General features: G+C 43.0%; 1 protein-coding gene across 1 annotated transcript in view; it reads left to right on the forward strand.

The window, feature by feature from the left end:
• The window catches only part of LOC124802583 (ribonucleoside-diphosphate reductase large subunit), a 78663-nt gene that overhangs the window by 52123 nt on the left and 9861 nt on the right, over positions 1–16679 (forward strand). Inside the window, exons 8-11 of the mRNA XM_047263456.1 lie at positions 2990–3191; positions 3280–3429; positions 3645–3866; positions 4860–5072. Coding sequence (XP_047119412.1) covers positions 2990–3191; positions 3280–3429; positions 3645–3866; positions 4860–5072 — 787 coding nt within the window. The remainder of the gene's footprint in view (positions 1–2989; positions 3192–3279; positions 3430–3644; positions 3867–4859; positions 5073–16679) is intronic.

The raw sequence follows: 16679 nt of genomic DNA on the forward strand, positions 1-16679 counted from the left end.
TTTGGTTGTGCTGGTGTGTGTGTGTGTGTGTGTGTGTGTGTGTGTGTGTGTGTGTGTGTGTGTGTGTGTGTGTGTGTTCTGAATATTGAAAATTGCTGTTGCTTATTGTGTCTGTGAATTGTGATGTCTAAGAAACTTAGCTTTTTGTCGTTTTCGGATGGTAAGGTGAATTTTATTTGTGGTGAACTTTGTTTAGGTCATTGTGGAGTTGTATATCTATGTACATCAGTGTATGTTTAACCTCTAACACATTCTTTTTTGTTACTATCCATACTGTGTGCAACGTCTATAAATTAGCATTTCTTGCCTACTTTTTTATGTACAGATTATGTACTGCCATTTATGTGCTCATCGTATTGCATACTTGGAAATATCGGTACGCAGCTAGTGGTCATTGGAAGAGGTTCACTGCTCAGTTAACTCTTGTTTTGCTTGTGGCTGTGTTTGTTAATGTGAAAAATACCAGTGGCACCATGGTTCATAAACCATGTTAAACTGGGTTTCCCTCCCCTGTAATGTGCTGAATAAGTCAACTCAAATGTCTGAGAAAAGTAGGGTCATTCCACACCCAATTGGACCATGCCCAGTAAAGCATTCAAACCAGCCATGGGTTGGTGTCAACTTCGTTATCAGATAAAGCAAAAGTGCTGAAGCAGCTATTTTGAAAAGGCAATAGTTCTATGATTACAAAGAAGAGCGGATTGAATGGCCAATGGAAGAGCATCATAGGGACATCGAAAAAGCTGAACCGGCAGATGGCTTGAAGATACACTGGTGGAACTGGAAGTAGTATTTGTATCTGATACAGTGGGAAATATCTTTGCCCTGTATTCAGTGGTTCGCACAGTACTGATGTATATTAACATTTATTGCAGAAGTATTTTATGGAGGTGTTGATGTACAGCATTAATGAATGTTACGAACTGCTTTACGCAATACACAGCTGTATGTCGGTCTAGGATTAGACGATCTTTGGTTCCCCAATGATTGTGTGATCCTAGACCAAAATCTATCGTATGTAATAAAATCTACGTATACAGCTGTGTGTTGAATAATGCAGTTCTTAATTTAACATTTGTTATTCCATCCTGAGTAACTCACTTCTCTCACTAACATTTTACCAAATAAGGTGATGAAATGGTTAAGATACAGGCTTTACATTCCAGTGGAGTGGCGCTTGGGGCATTCCCTAGCCATCAGAGTTTAGGTTGTGTATGGAGTCTTGAATTAAGCTGCGTATCTGGATGATACTTTTGAAACGGATGTGGCTGATTTCCGTATCTGTCCTTCTGGAATTCAAGCTTTTGTTTCATCTCCAGTGGCCACATCAGTGCGACATTTAACCATATCTCCTTTACTCTTGCTATTAGCCTCCAAATTTTAGAATTTTATACAGGGCTGCCTTCAGCAATGCAGCATGTAAAAACTTTATAGAATTGTAAATAATGGCCAACCAGTTGCAGAGTTGAAAAGATTTACTAACCCTTTTTCATAATATTTCAACAAATACAATAAAACCATGGTTTAATGAATGTCTAGTTAACCAAATATTTTTTCGTTAAATAGGGGTTGTCCATAAAAGGGGGTTTTGTCAGAATACACAGGAGGAGTGACTCAGCATTGTAATTAAACCACATTTAGGTGGTGATATACCACAGCCTGCCTTTGTGGAACAATTTAACACAGTGTATTGTGTTAATAGCATTTTCATGTTTTGGAATCGCCAGAGGTTTAACAGTGGCATCAACTTTTCCCTCCATAACTATTTAGTTTACATGCAGTAGCTCATCATCCTTTCTTCTTCTTCTTCTACCTCTGCGGCATTTTTCTCCCTTCGCAGAATAGGATTTCGCAGGAAGTAAATCATAAATGATGCCAGTTCCATCAGCATTCAAAATGTATCTCGGCTCACAGACCTTATTAATCGTGGCAATGTAATGTTCTTCCAGTAGTTTACACTTCCTGTGACCAGGGCCTCACTTTCTCCTCTTATACTTTGAAAAGACAGATTATGTCGTCTTATAAATTGATTAACCATCCTTTCGACGCACTGAAATTTTCAGTGTCAATCTTCAGAGTGATTTCATGCTCTTTCTCTTGCAGTATGTTTTCACTTATAGGAATGCTTTTTCCACATCATTGACTGTAGACATATGAAATTTGTTCCTTTTTGGAGCCACAGAAATCATTAGCTTCGGGATTTAAGAACGCTTCCTTGTTTTTGAATATGAATATGCAACACAAGTAGATGAGGCAAAATTGTATTTCATCGCCGTGTCTGAAAGATTTACGTTAAGATTGTGATCAATATCGCAGACAATTGTCAGCGTTTACTGAATTGTAAGTTTCCTGTGTTTGCAGCCCAGAACTTCACAAAAGTAAAACTGGTAACACTTCAGCGAACATACAATTACACGTTTCTCACTTCATAGACACAGTATGGCAACATAAGATCACGTGACTTGAGCCACATGGAAATTGATTTCATTTCAATGCCTGTGCTGATATTGCTACAAGGGAAGTTGAGTTATTGATTGCAATCTAGGTACGTTGAGTGATTTACTCTATTACCATTTTTGCATCACATAACCTGTGTGAAATGGAAAGAAATTAGAAACTCATTTGAACACATTAGGATTTACATGAAAACTATGTCAGTTTGCAAAATGTTTCATGATTTTTCCTTAAAAGTGGATTTTTTCTCAAAGTGGGTTTCGTCAAGAGCGCGGAGAAGTAACATTGTTCTTATGAGAGTTTCGCTGGGATGGTTGGAAATATTCGTTAAAAGCAGGTTCATTAATTTGGAGTTTTACTATGTAAATTTGTATTCTTCTCAAAGGAAGTGGACTTACGGAATCACACATTTACAAAGTCCCCCCCCCCAACCCCAACCCCACCCCTCCCGCCCCTTCCCCCCAACTGTTAAATTTAGCAAAGTGTTGATATTATTTCGTGACATTTTTAACATACTATCTAATATAACTTACAGATATGAAGCTGAAGGAAGATATGTACGCAAAGTGAGGGCTCAGCAATTGTGGTATGCTATTATAGAGTCACAAGTGGAAACAGGGACACCTTACATGTTGTACAAGGATGCCTGCAACCGAAAGTCTAATCAACAAAATCTGGGTACAATAAAATCCAGCAACCTGTGTACGGAGATTATTGAGTACACATCACCAACAGAGGTAAATATCGTGGTTTCATAATTATTTCATAGGTCTCATCGTGGAATGATGTTGGAAATTGTTATCTAAATGCACCATGTATTTTCAGATTGCTGTATGTAACCTTGCATCCATAGCTGTCAATATGTTTGTGAAACCTGATAAGACGTATGATTTTGACAAGCTGAAAGAAGTCTCAAAAATTGCAACAAAAAATTTAAATAAAATAATTGAAGTCAATTTTTATCCTGTACCAGAGGTAAGTTGATTAATTTTTTGTGTTGTGCTCTCTTAATTTCAAATCCTGTTGCTAATATTCCATCAAGTAAGCATATAGTTGTGAAGGGTGTACTTTATGCAGTTCTGTGAAGAAAGGAAACAGATTTCGAATTTGGGGCATGTCTGTATTAAATACAATGAGACAGTGAGTTAAGATAATGGTGCATCTGATAATTCTTGATACTTTCATTTCAGGCAAGGACATCAAACATGCGACATCGTCCTATTGGTATTGGTGTTCAGGGCCTTGCAGATGCTTTTATTCTAATGAGATATCCTTTTGAGAGTGAAGAGGCTCAGAAGTTAAATATCCAGATATTTGAAACTATCTACTATGGAGCTCTAGAAGCAAGCTGTGAACTGGCAGAGACCTTGGGTGCTTATGAGACCTACGAAGGAAGTCCTGTCAGCAAAGGGGTAAGTGTGAGATCATGATAAAACAGCCAGTTATATTTTTTTCTATTTAAAATGTGGTGCCCACTAAAAAGTAGGACTTTAAATGGCTGTTTGTCAACCAAATAAAAATTGGGGTTGGGAGGGGGGGATGACAATAGAATTGCGTGTGAGCTCTTTGTGATTAACATTCTTTGTAATTTAAGCATGTTCTCACTGCTTAGGTTGCATATAGTGACTGTAGAGTGTATTTTAAAAACATTGAAATTAAATCAGTATGTGTTAGTTGCATGTACACTCTTTTGACAATGAATAGGGTTATTTTGTAACGAAACAAGGTCACTGAACTTTCAGGAGAAGCAGCCAGATTTATGTTTTCCTTCATTATTTTAGATGAACACTGGCATGAGTTATTTGAAATAGCTGTGGTTGACTCCACACATGGATGTTGAGATATTGAACAGTTATCTTCCTTGTTTCTACCTTTTTTAGATACTAGTTTTTTAAACTTCACTGTGTGGCTTACAGTGATAGTGAAGGTTTGAAGTCCAAAATGCATCTGAAGAGATAAATAGGTAAAATTGTAGAAGAAATATTTCAAACTATTTCTTCTGATAGTTCCATTTATTGTTAACCCCCGCCCTCCAATCATGTGCCCAAGTGACCCACACTTACTTTGTATTCTGCCTCAACCTGTCCCTATTACTTCTGTCATGGAAGGAAATAATACCTCTGACAGCTAGGATGTGTCATCACTTTAATTTTGTGTCTCTGTTTGCCTCCTGTAGGTAAGAACGGACCATTGATTCAGTCTCATAATTTTAGTTTTATCAATTGAATTTTCAGTTCGGTAAAATTAATACCCTCCATTGCAAAGTTGCTGAGAATGTGGAATGTTACAAGTAACAACATCGCATACTCAGAAGTCATATTAAAACTATGTATTTTGTCCATCAGAGTATCAGAGCTTGTGTTTGCAGCTGTGAATACTAAAGTTTTGGTAATTGTTTTTTACAGATTTTGCAGTATGATATGTGGGATGTTAAACCTACATCACTTTGGAATTGGGCTGCTCTCAAGGAAAAAATTGCAGCCCATGGTGTCCGCAACTCTCTCTTGTTGGCACCTATGCCAACTGCATCAACTGCCCAAATTCTTGGGAACAATGAGTCGTTTGAGCCGTATACCAGCAATATCTATACACGCCGTGTTTTGTCTGGAGAATTTCAGGTATGACAGACTTTTTTTGCGTGTACAATTTTTAAAGATCTGTTTGTAAGACGTGCCCCCCCCCCCCCCCCCCCCCCCTTGCACTTCTTCATTGTTGTAAGATTAGTGTCCTTTCATGACCCTTTCCATGTGTAGAAGTAAGATAAAGTTGCATGGAGCCAGGTCAGGAAAGTGCGTGGAGCAGTGGAACCATGCCATTTTCAGCCAGAAGCTATCTTAACAGGGATGGATGCATGTGCAGGTGCACTGTCGTAGTGGAAGAGCCAGTCTCCTGTGTGCCACACTGTTTCTTTCTTTCTCTCCCACTGTTACGCAATCTACTTAAAACTGCCAAATAAAAGGTTTAATTGGCGGTCTGACCTAGAGGAACAAACTTTGAATAAACTATGCCCATGGCATCAGGAAAGCAAATCAACAATGTTTTTGGTGTTTGATTTGACATGACATTTTTTGGGACGGGGTGATGATGACATTTTCCATTGCCTTGACTGTTGCTTTGTTTCTGGGTCGCAACCATAGCACCATGATTCATCACCAGTAATGACCTATGACAAAAAAAATCTGGATCAGTTCCAAGCTGTTGCTTCAAAGTATGACATGTTTCAACTTGATGTGGCTTTTGGTTATCAGTCAGAACCCAAGGAACAAATATTCCGTTAAAATTCGCTGAACCGAGCTCCCAAGATAATCCACTAATTTCTAACAGTTCATCAGTTGTCTGTCGGGAACTGTGAGTGCAAGCTCTGCAATTTTTTCAATATTTACACCGATTCGGGTAGTTGATAGATGTCTTGAACGAGATTTGTCATCAGTTGATATGTCACCATTTTTAAATTGAGCAAACCACTCGTAAACTTGAGTTTTCCCTCTAGTGTCATCTTAGTAAGCTGTTTTCAACATTAAAACAATTTCAGCAATATTTTTACCAAGTAGAAAACAAAATTTCACAGCTGCATGTTGTTGACTTAAACTTGCCATAATAAAAATCGAAACAAGAACCAAACAGTGCTAGCAAAAACAATCACTGCATATGAACGGAACAAGCCAGATTGACATCATAGGTGGCACTGAACTGACAGTGAGTTGTGTTATACACGGCTAGTAGCAGAAATGGCTACTACACAAGCTCCACCCATGGCAATGTAGAGATTGTGGACATCTGTTGCACTCGAATGCTCCTTGGGCCTCGACCCCCATCTGTATCAGCTGCGAGGAGCGCTATTCCCCGGTTCACTGGACTGCAGTGTCTTCCAAAGAGAAAAGAAAAGAAAATCCAAGACTACAAGACTCCTGACTAGAAAATCCAAGCATACAAAACACATGACCGGCTCTTATATCAAGATGCCAAGTAAGATAGTGATTTCTCTACATCCTACATGTATGATGATATGCTGCAGCTATGACATCATCCTCTCTTAACGACTCTACCCTTGCCGTCTGTGTCTTGTACTCCAGGTCCTTAGGGCCACTTGACTAGATCCACTCTCCTGGTGATTGGGGGCCCGCCTCCTCTTGCTTCTCCCACACCTGGTCCTCTAGTGGTTGGGGACCCTCATCCTACTGCTTCCCCCACACACCCTTTGGGGCTGTTGACTCTGCACCCATTGTGGTTGTCTGTCCCCAACCCCCGGCCAAAACAGCAATGCTCTCTCCAGCATATCTTACCAGGAAGGGATCCCTTGGGATGCACCCTTCCCAGGAATGGGTCCCTTGGGACGCTCCCTTTCCAGGAATCTAGTGATCTGTGGTTCAGAGTCATTGTGTATTGGCGCCATTTTCTCGATTCCAGTGGCAGCAGGTGGCCATGAGGAGTGACCTGCCTCCTTGGTCCTTTCGTGCATTACAACCTCACCATCCTCCGACCCCCCCCCCCCACCACCACCACCACCACCACCACCACCACCACCACCAACTGGCTGAGATACGTTGTCTCTTATGTGTTTCCCCTGAGTTGCATCGCCCTTCAGGAAATGCTGTTCCCACCAATGCGGACCTACCCATCGTGGCTATCAGGGCTATTTTAAGAACAGTGCTGACTAGGAAAGAATGTTGGGTGTTGTTTGCGTGTATGTTCTGGACTCTGTCTACAGTGAACATGTGCCACTCAATATGACACTGGAGGCTGAGGATATTCATGTGGCTCCGAAAGCTTGCCTAATTACAACCCTCTTTTAGGTGTGTGTTCTGCTGCACTTGGTGAGTAGATTTTTTATGTAGCCAATTAAATTATTTTGTCAAAAGTTGTTTTCATTAATATATTAGCCCAAGTGATCGTTGTCAGATTGTTTTGGCCCTCCCTTGATGTCACTTGCCTGGGTGTCCACCCCAGTAGGCTCTCAGCAAAGCTGATTGAGATGCCTTTGCCTCTAGCATTGCTATTAGCACCTCACCAGGTGGGGAGTTATCAGTGAGGCTGTCCAGAGTGCAACTGCAGCCACTCTATCGGCAGCTGACTTAGAGGTCCCCTGCTCCTCAGGACCTCTCTGTCAGAAGACTTGTTGGACTTCTGAAATTGCTGTGGCTGTTAGAAATCTCAGAGGGACTCTTCAGTGCCATAAACGATGTCTGTTGATGGAACACCTCGTTGCCTTTAAACGGCCCTGTGCCCAGGTCGTCCGCCACTTCATAAAACAAACAAGAATACTGGGAATGGTATGTTGTTACCATTGGAAATAGTACCAATCCCTCAGGTTTGGGCAAAGATTAGGCACCTCTGTGGACACCAGTTCCCCACAGGTGCATCTGGCAGTTTTCACTGAGGTTGATCCACTGCTGAAAATTTTATCTGCCTGGAGTCTATCTGGTCATCTTTGCCCTTTATAAAAACCTTGTCGCTGTTTCTTGTCAAGAACTTCTTGCTGCACTGTACATTCAAGATGGTGCTTCCCACAGTACCCCACATTTAAAAGAGAATGGGGTACCACATGACTCAGTATTGAGGGTGTCCCTTTTACTAGTGGCTTTCAACAGTCTAGCACAGCTGTGGGCTCTGCAGCATCACCCTTCCTGTATGCTGATGATTTTAGCATTTACTGTTGCTCCTGAATTGTGGGTGTTGCTGAAAGCTTACTGCAGGGTGCCATACAAAAAGCGCAGTCCTGGGCTCTCGCCCATGGGTTCTGGTTTTCTGTCACCAAGACATGCGTCATGCACTTCCATCGCCGTCTTACTCCATCCCCAACCAGAACACTAACTCGACTGCCAATTGCTCAGTGTGGTGGGGCCTTACCACTCTTTTGAACTGGTCTTCAGTGCTCTCTTGATGTGCCTTCCTCATCTTCACCAACTTCAGCAAATGTGCTAGTTACAACTTAATACCCTTAATACACTTGTGCCTCAGTAACATCATCTGGGGTGCAGATTGCTCTACTCTCTTTCTGCTCCGCAAACTCTGATCCTGTTCCATCTTGATTACTGGAGTCTGACACATGGCTTGACATCACCTTCAGTTTGGCAGATGCTGAACCAAATACAACATTGTGTGATCCGATTTGCAACAGGTGTCTGTTAGAACAGCTCTGTGAACATTGTACTTGCAGAGGATGGGGTCCCATCCTACAGATCAGATGCCAACACTACTGTTCATCTGTGTGATGCTTACTCCCTGCTCCAATAAGCATCTGAACTACCGTGTCCTTTTTCATAGTGGTGAGATCCACCTCCCACAACAGAGGCCCAGGGCTGGAATCGTGCTCACAGTTTACATACCGGCTCCTTGCTCTGAATTCAAGCTACCATCATTGTTGCATCTTATTAAGAAACAGTCGTGTACACCCCATGGTGTGTACTCTGTTCTCAGATCTGCCTTGATGTATCCTTTGAACTGAAAGACTTGATCCCATTGTCTTTTACCAACTTTTCCTGCCTGTGCTTGATGCATTTCTTAGTTTGGACGTAGTTTACACTGATGGCTCCACGGTTGACAGACAAGTTGATTTTGCCTTCACACATGCAGGGCACAGTGAACTACATTCCCTGCCAAATGAATGCAGTGTATTCACTCTAGAATTGGTTAGCATAGTTCAAACCCTCAGCCACGTCCATTCTTGCATTGATGAGATGTTCTTAATCAGCAGTGACTCCCTGAGTAGTCTTCAGGCTGTTGACCAGTGCTATCATCGACACCCATTGGTTGCGACTAACCAGTACCTTCTTTGTGACCTCATCGGCAGCTCGAGGGATTGGAAGGGTGTCTTGTCACCTGCTCCAACCCAAGCGGCTCACAGCTGCTCTAGTTCAGTGGCCCGATTGGCTTCTGCCCTTCCCATCTTTTTAATTTTTCTTTTACATTTACATCTGTCATTGGTTGAGACTCATCATTGTTCTCTCCGTGAGATTTTATCGTGTCCACTTAGTAAGCTTTCTTGTGGTAATGGAGTGTGTGGAAGCTCCAGTCAGATGCAGAGGCTGCTTCTCCAGGTACATAACGTGTCCCAGGGACCTCCAGCTGCTCTATGGGTGGGGGAACTCTACCACCTTCACTCTTTTACCCCTCTCTCACTTCCGCATGCTTGTGTCTTTTGGCTTTATTGATTCTCGGATGTAATTGAGTTCATTAGGATTTGTCTTTTGTCTCTCTGGAGACCATTCCTGGCTTGACACACAAGGGATTAACAGACTGATGACCTTGTGGTTTGGTCCCCCTTTACATCATCAATCCATCCTTACAGACATCTCTCCATCCATCCAAAATACCTGCGAACAACCTCTGAAATTGTCATCGCAGATCAGTTCCATCCTGTATGTGTGAGGGAGGAGGAGGGGGGCACTTGCCACGTGTTTTCAGTACTTTTTTTTTATACTGCTGATTGTCTTTGACCTTTGAAGTGAAATATTACCACAGTATATAACAGTACCTTAATGATCGATATTATGAGAAGGAAAGTTGCTACTCGCCATATAGCAGAGATGCTGAGTCGCAGATAGGCACACCAAAAAGACTCTCACAATTAAAGCTTTCGGCCATTAAGGCCTTCGTCAATAACACACACACACACACACACACACCCACACACACACACACACACACACACACACACACACAAAAACTGCAGTCTCGGGCAACTGAAACCACACTGCCATACTTTATCAGGATTACAGAACTAAGTGATCCTGGGCTTAAGTCTGTATTCTGTGAAGCTCTCATGTACTGCAACCAAATCCTCTGAATTTGCTGGCATGGAATCAGAGGAGGACAGAGTATGTAACTGATAAATTCCCCTTCACATGATTTATGTCAAAACCTCAGATCAGTGCAGGATTATGATGAACAGCTGCAGACCAAATAAATACCTGACACATTAAATGCAAACAGTGACATGCATGCCACAGTTTCTGCCTGCAGCGATGGCTTTTAGTAGATAAATAGGTCTGAGCCAGTTGGATTGTTTGTGTCAAGGTAATGATGTCGGGGTTGCCACAAGTTCTGAAAATCAGGGAATTTCAGATGTGTCTAGAAAATTGGGAAAATGCCAGAGAAATTTAAAAAAAAAAAAAAAAAAACTCATTTTGTTTCAGTAGATGAAATGGTTTGTTTAGTGAGATGTCGCGCATCGTCACTGGCTGGATATAGCTTTCTCCCCTTTGTACCACTCACCTCAGCTTGCAGTCAGCATTGCCATCACTTCTTGCCACTAGCCTAGCAGCTGCCACAAGAGGCAGGAAAGTGTGAAGAGTGGTTTGTTTGGATCTGATTCTCAGAGACTGTTGACACAGCGGCCAGAGACAGTAGTCGTGTGTCCACGAGTTGTGTCTGAGTGATTGTGTGAATGTGTATGTGCTCTCGTTTTCTGACAAAGGCTATGGCCAAAAATGTAGTTGTGAGAGTGTGATTCTTTCCTGTGTGCCTGACTGCAGCTCAGCAATCATTATACGGTGATTTACTGCCTATCGTGATTAGTATTGATTCTCAGAGTATTTGTGCAAGTTATCTATTGCATGGATTGATCACTGGGGTCTTATTTCATCAGTATGGTGTCTGTGACCTGTTAATAGCTGGCCGCATGAATGGACTTCCGGGCCAAAACTGCAGGCCATTTTTGTGGGTATCTCTTAACGGATCAGACCTGCCGATCTGAAGACCATCGTTTCCCACTAATGTGTAGGCCCTACCCATCAGATTTAGTCTTACCGATCTGCCTGCAGGCCAGGTCTGTTCGTGTGTGGTGTACTGCGGTGGATATTCGTGGTTGCAGTGGGAATGGTAAAGTGCTGTTGGGGAGCATGCAGGGACGAGATGGAGAGGGGGGAGGGCAGCTAGGTGCAGTCAGGTGGTTAGACGGTGGGTGGGGAAGAGAGGGGGGGAATAGTGGAAAAGGAGAGAAGAAAAAAGTGGTGTTCGTGGAACAGTGTGCTGTGTAGTGCTAGAAAGGGGACAGGGAACGGGCTGATGAGTGAGGACAATGACTAAGGAAGGTTGAGGCCAGGAGCATTATAGGAACATAGAATATATTGCAGGGAGAGTTGCCACATGGACAGTTCAGAAAAGCTGGTGTTGGTGGGAAGGGTCCATGTGGCACGGGCTGTGAAGCAGTCACTGAAAAGAATAATGTGTTGGGAGGCATACTCAGCAACAGGGTGGTCCAGTTGTTTCTTGGTCACAGATTGTCCGTGGCCATTCATGCAGACAGATAGCTTGCTGGTTGTCATACACACATAGAATGCAGCACGGTGGTTTCTGCATTATATGTGGGAAAGACACCAACACCAGCTTTTCTGAATTGCACAGGAAGAAACTCTCCCTGCAATACATTCTATGTTCCATAATCATCTTGGCCTCAATCTTCGTTGGTTATTGTCCTCACCAATCAGCCCCTTCCTTGTTCCCATTCCACCACTTCGCAGCACTCTATTCCATGAACACACTTTTTACTTCTCTCCTTTTATCGGAGATAGATTTATCTTTGTAAGATTGTGTGTTTAGCTGATCTGTATTTGCTAACTCTTGTGCGCCGCTTCATTCCTTCAGTGGACGCAAATAAAGTTTTGTTCTGCAAGGCCACAGCGATAACTTCTTGTGCCTTCATGCTATTAACAGACCCGTTATCACTGTCATGTCAGTGTCAACCAAAGTGGTGACCCAATGTGATTTGAAGCCTGGAAAACGCCGGGATGTACAGTTACACTGCATACGACTTCAGGTGTATACGACCCGGGACAACTGGGAAAATCCAGGGGAATTTTTTCATCCGGGAAAAACCTGGGAATTTTTCGGAATTCCAGGAATTTTTCATTGTTTTAGCTTTCAATTAAAGTTTTGTAATTTTGATTGGTAAGAATTGATTCTCAAGCAAAGAATGTTACTGTATCCTGCTACTGGAGTAAGATACTGCAGCAATTAAATATAAACGAGAGGGGAAAAAATAAAACTTTAGTGGCAAAGGAAATATGCCATTTATGACAACAAAACACCATGCACGCACAAGTGTCTGCAAACAGCAAAAATATATCAAAGGCCTTAGGATGAAGACTGTGTAATACTTCCATGTATCTTAAAGTATAACACAACCAAAAAAAAGATCAATGTTACATGTGAAAGCTCAGCTTCTCTTGTAGCTATACTTTGTATATTAATGTAAACCATTAACTTTTCCTCTGTATGTTCGTGCTACGTAACAATGATCATGCTATTGGATGACTATTAACACGTGTCCTATGCTCTGAATATCTGCTGTCATCGGCTGGCAAGATCACGTGGCATGAGATATGACTGGCTTACAAAAGGACATTGCAATCTCGATTTCAACGCTCCAGAAATTAACGTGCTGTGTTTGGTGCAATTCAAATTTATACTTTCGTAATACGAAAATATGCAGCATTTATGTTGCTGCACATCAAAGGTCTTTCGAAAACTTCTCTCCTCCTCCTGCTTCTTTTCCTCCCTTTCCACGAAGCTCTATGCCAGTGTATAAAATGTAAACCATTCAAAGGATTGATAAGTCTTATAGCTTCAAAGGAAAAATCTACGGAAAACCTACTATGACTTAGCACGAAAAAGTGTATTTTCTCCCGGGAAAAAGTATATTTTTTAAATGGGATGTCTGGGAATTTTTTTTTCCTTGTCCGCATTTACACCCTGGACTTTACAGAATTGTCAAGAGAAATAATTCCAAGTCACGAGACTCTCACTCTGCTGACCCCATTTATGGCTGCACAATCTGGCACTTTGGTTTGTGCAGGTTGAAGCCAGTTTCCTCTGTGATGGTGTTACTTTGGACTCCTCGAAAAATTGTACTGGTCGTCAGTCATTTATACCATCTTTACACTGCGCAAGTACAAGATGTTATCACCACACCATCAGCAGTCAACTCAAATAAGAGATTGAATGCGGAGCTGATTGATTAGTTTCTGCATTGGAAGAGGAATGTATATGACAGGTGTTAACTCAAGAAGTAATGGGAGACTGCATACTCTTGCAGTTTTTGTGGCACATACACGGCAAGGTAGTCATTCGTACTGTGCCTGATAGCCTGCTGCGTACATTGTGGAGTCGCTGTCTGCTGCCACACATACAATCCAACATAGCATTGCAGACCGACAGGCCCTTGGAAGCACTGGCCAACTTGGCTGCCCATATAGTGGGTGCTACAGGCCAGGTTGCCATTAGTATGTGGGTAACAGCATGCAGTGGTGCGCCGGCAGTGTTGAACAACCTAACACAATCCATGCTGTCTGCAGCCTTGACTAATACACTGGCAGCAACACATTTGGGCCTACTGCTGGCAGGAGTCACATATGTTGATCATGATAATCTGGCAGCGAAAATCGGCCGCCTCACCAAATGAGTTGAGGAGCTACTCTCTTGACAAGACAACAGTTCCAACTTGCACTGGTACCGCAGGAGGTCCGGAAGCCGTTCCTCAACTACCTCTTCCACTACAGGACAAGAACAAACCTCCTTCTGTTGGTACCATAAGAAATTTGGAAACCGGACATATAAGTGTACATCTCCTTGCACTTACACCAACACCAATGGTCATCGCACGTCAGATGCTGTCACCGGTTGCAAAACATCATTCCAATGCCTCTGTCAGTGACATGAAGACAGGCTACAAATATCTAGTGGATACTGGCTCAGATTTGTGTATTCTTCCCGGAGACTGGTACATTGTTGTAGAACCACAACATTATTCTACCTGTCTGCTGCCAATAATTCGTCCATCAAAATCTATGGCACCCAGTGCATGAAACTGGACCTGGGACTACACCAAGCATTCATGTGGGACTGCATCACAGGCGTCACCAAGCTTGTCAACGATGTCGATCTGTTGGCGCACAACAACATGCTGCCCGATGTCAGGAATGCACTGTTGGTTGATGGCATCAACGGACTGTCGATTTCTAGGTTTCACAGCTGAGTGCTCTGTTTCTCATACAGGCAGGTGCTGGGGAGAAAGCCCGCCTACTCAAACGGTTTCCGGCCATGATGCGGCCCCCGGGAGGACCCAGAGAAGTATGTCATGACACCTTACATTACATCAAGACCACAGGCGGCCCTCAAGTCTCTTGCCACTTTCAGCATCTAGCGCCTGACTGGTTAACTATTGCAAAAGCAGAATTTGATGTTATACTCAGAGTAGGGATCATATGTAGCAGTCCCTTGGTCGTCTCGCCTACATCTCATGCCTAAGAAAAGCGGCGCCTGGCACTCATGGTGATTATCGTGCTCTCAATGCCCGGACAGTACCAGATCGATACCCTGTGCCTATACTACGCAGCTACAATTATGTACTACAAGACGTGACGATTTTTACTTTTTTGGACTGCGTTGAGGCATATACACTGATACCAGTTGCAGAGGAAGACATTACGAAAATGGCAGTTGTCACCCCTTTCGGGCTTATTTGAAAGAAAGTCATGACATTCAGCTTGAGGATCGCTGTACAATCTTTGCAGCATTTTGACTCAGTACTGCAAGGACTGACATGCTGTTTCTCATATGTAGATGACGATTTAATTTTTTCCTGGATCACAGAACAACACAAACATCATCTGCTACAAGTTTTAGAGCAGCTCAGGAAATAAGGGGTAGAGTTAAATACAGCCAAATGTGTGTTTGGCCAGTCGCAGATTGATTTTTTTTAGGACACACTTCCCCTCCCAGAACAAGTGAAAGCTGTATTACAGATCACACAACAGCACACAGCTCATGATCTACATCAGTTTCTTGGTATGCTCAATTTCTGCTGTCTGTATGTGCCATACTCTGCTGAAGTACAAGAACCACTCACTGCAGCACTGGCTGGTCCGAAAAACGGGGGAACTTCATTGATTCAGTGGACTGAAGACATGAATTCTGCCTTTGAAGCATGTACTAGACTCACTGCTTGCACTAGAATTAGACTTGAGCCAGGCAGTGATTGGATCTGCGCTGCAACAATTAAACGAAGTCGCGTGGCAACCTTTGGCATTTTACTCTCAGGCTGTCGGCATCTTAACATTTGTGAAGTGCGTGTGAGCGTGAACTCCTTGCAATATAGGAGGCAATACTTATGACCTCAACTGGAAGTGAGAGAATTCACTATTTTCACTGATCATAAGCCGTTGATGTATGCATTCAGACAGAACAGCGACAACTGTTCACCATGCTGGCACAAGCAACTAATGTTTATTGCACAGTTTATTACAGACATCAGACATGTGTCCGGAATCGACAAGGTGGTAGCGGATTGCCTGTCTGATGCTGCTGCCAAAGGAAAAGCAAGATCATTCTTGTCGGCAGGGTTTCATACACCAGCTTTGGGCAAAGTACCCAATTGAAGTCATCCTGGTGTCAGGGCAACAGTTCACGCCCTCTCGCACCAATTTGCTTCACCCAGTGTGCAAAAAGACTGCCGGTAATAGGCACGTACCTGCATACACTGGCAACAAAGCAAGATTCGTCGTCACGTTCATGCACTGATTGGAAACTTTCCAGTGACCTATGTGAGATTTGCACACATCCACATTGACATCTTAGGCTTACTGCCTCATTCCAACGAACAGAGATACATTCTAACAATGATTGATCGCCTCGTACGCTGGCCTGAGGAAACTCCAATAGACAACATAACAGCAGAAAAAATAGCTTTCGTGTTTACCTCAAGCAGAATTTCTTGCTTTGGCTGCCCACTACATGTGACAACGGATTGCGGCCACCAGTTCAAGTGGGAACTAGTCTCTCAATTAGCCAAGTTCTGCAACGCAGTGCACCACAGGACTGCTAGTAACCATCCTGCCAGTAATGGTTTAGTTGAGTGCTGGCATTGCACACTCAAGGGGGACATAATGTGCCATGGATCAGACTGGACTACTGTGTTACCGATTGTTCTTCTGGGGCTCTGCGTGGTGTAGAAACCTGACTTACACTTCACTGGTGAAACTAGTGTGCAGCGAAACGCTGCACCACCTGGAGAATTCATTGAAGCACCGCTGCCACAGACATTTGGTCAGGATCATGACGACTCTGTAGTTAAGCTCATGGAACATGTCACTCGACTTCGCCCTCTCCAAGTTTCAAGACATAGCATTCCTGCTACTGACTTTCATCGAGACTTAGTGTCCTGCAATAGCGTCATGCACCAAACAGGTGGCGCCAGACCTGCACAAGTGCCTTACACTGGCCCAAGG

Source organism: Schistocerca piceifrons, chromosome 6 (assembly GCF_021461385.2).
Source record: "Schistocerca piceifrons isolate TAMUIC-IGC-003096 chromosome 6, iqSchPice1.1, whole genome shotgun sequence".
NCBI lineage: Eukaryota > Metazoa > Arthropoda > Insecta > Orthoptera > Acrididae > Schistocerca > Schistocerca piceifrons.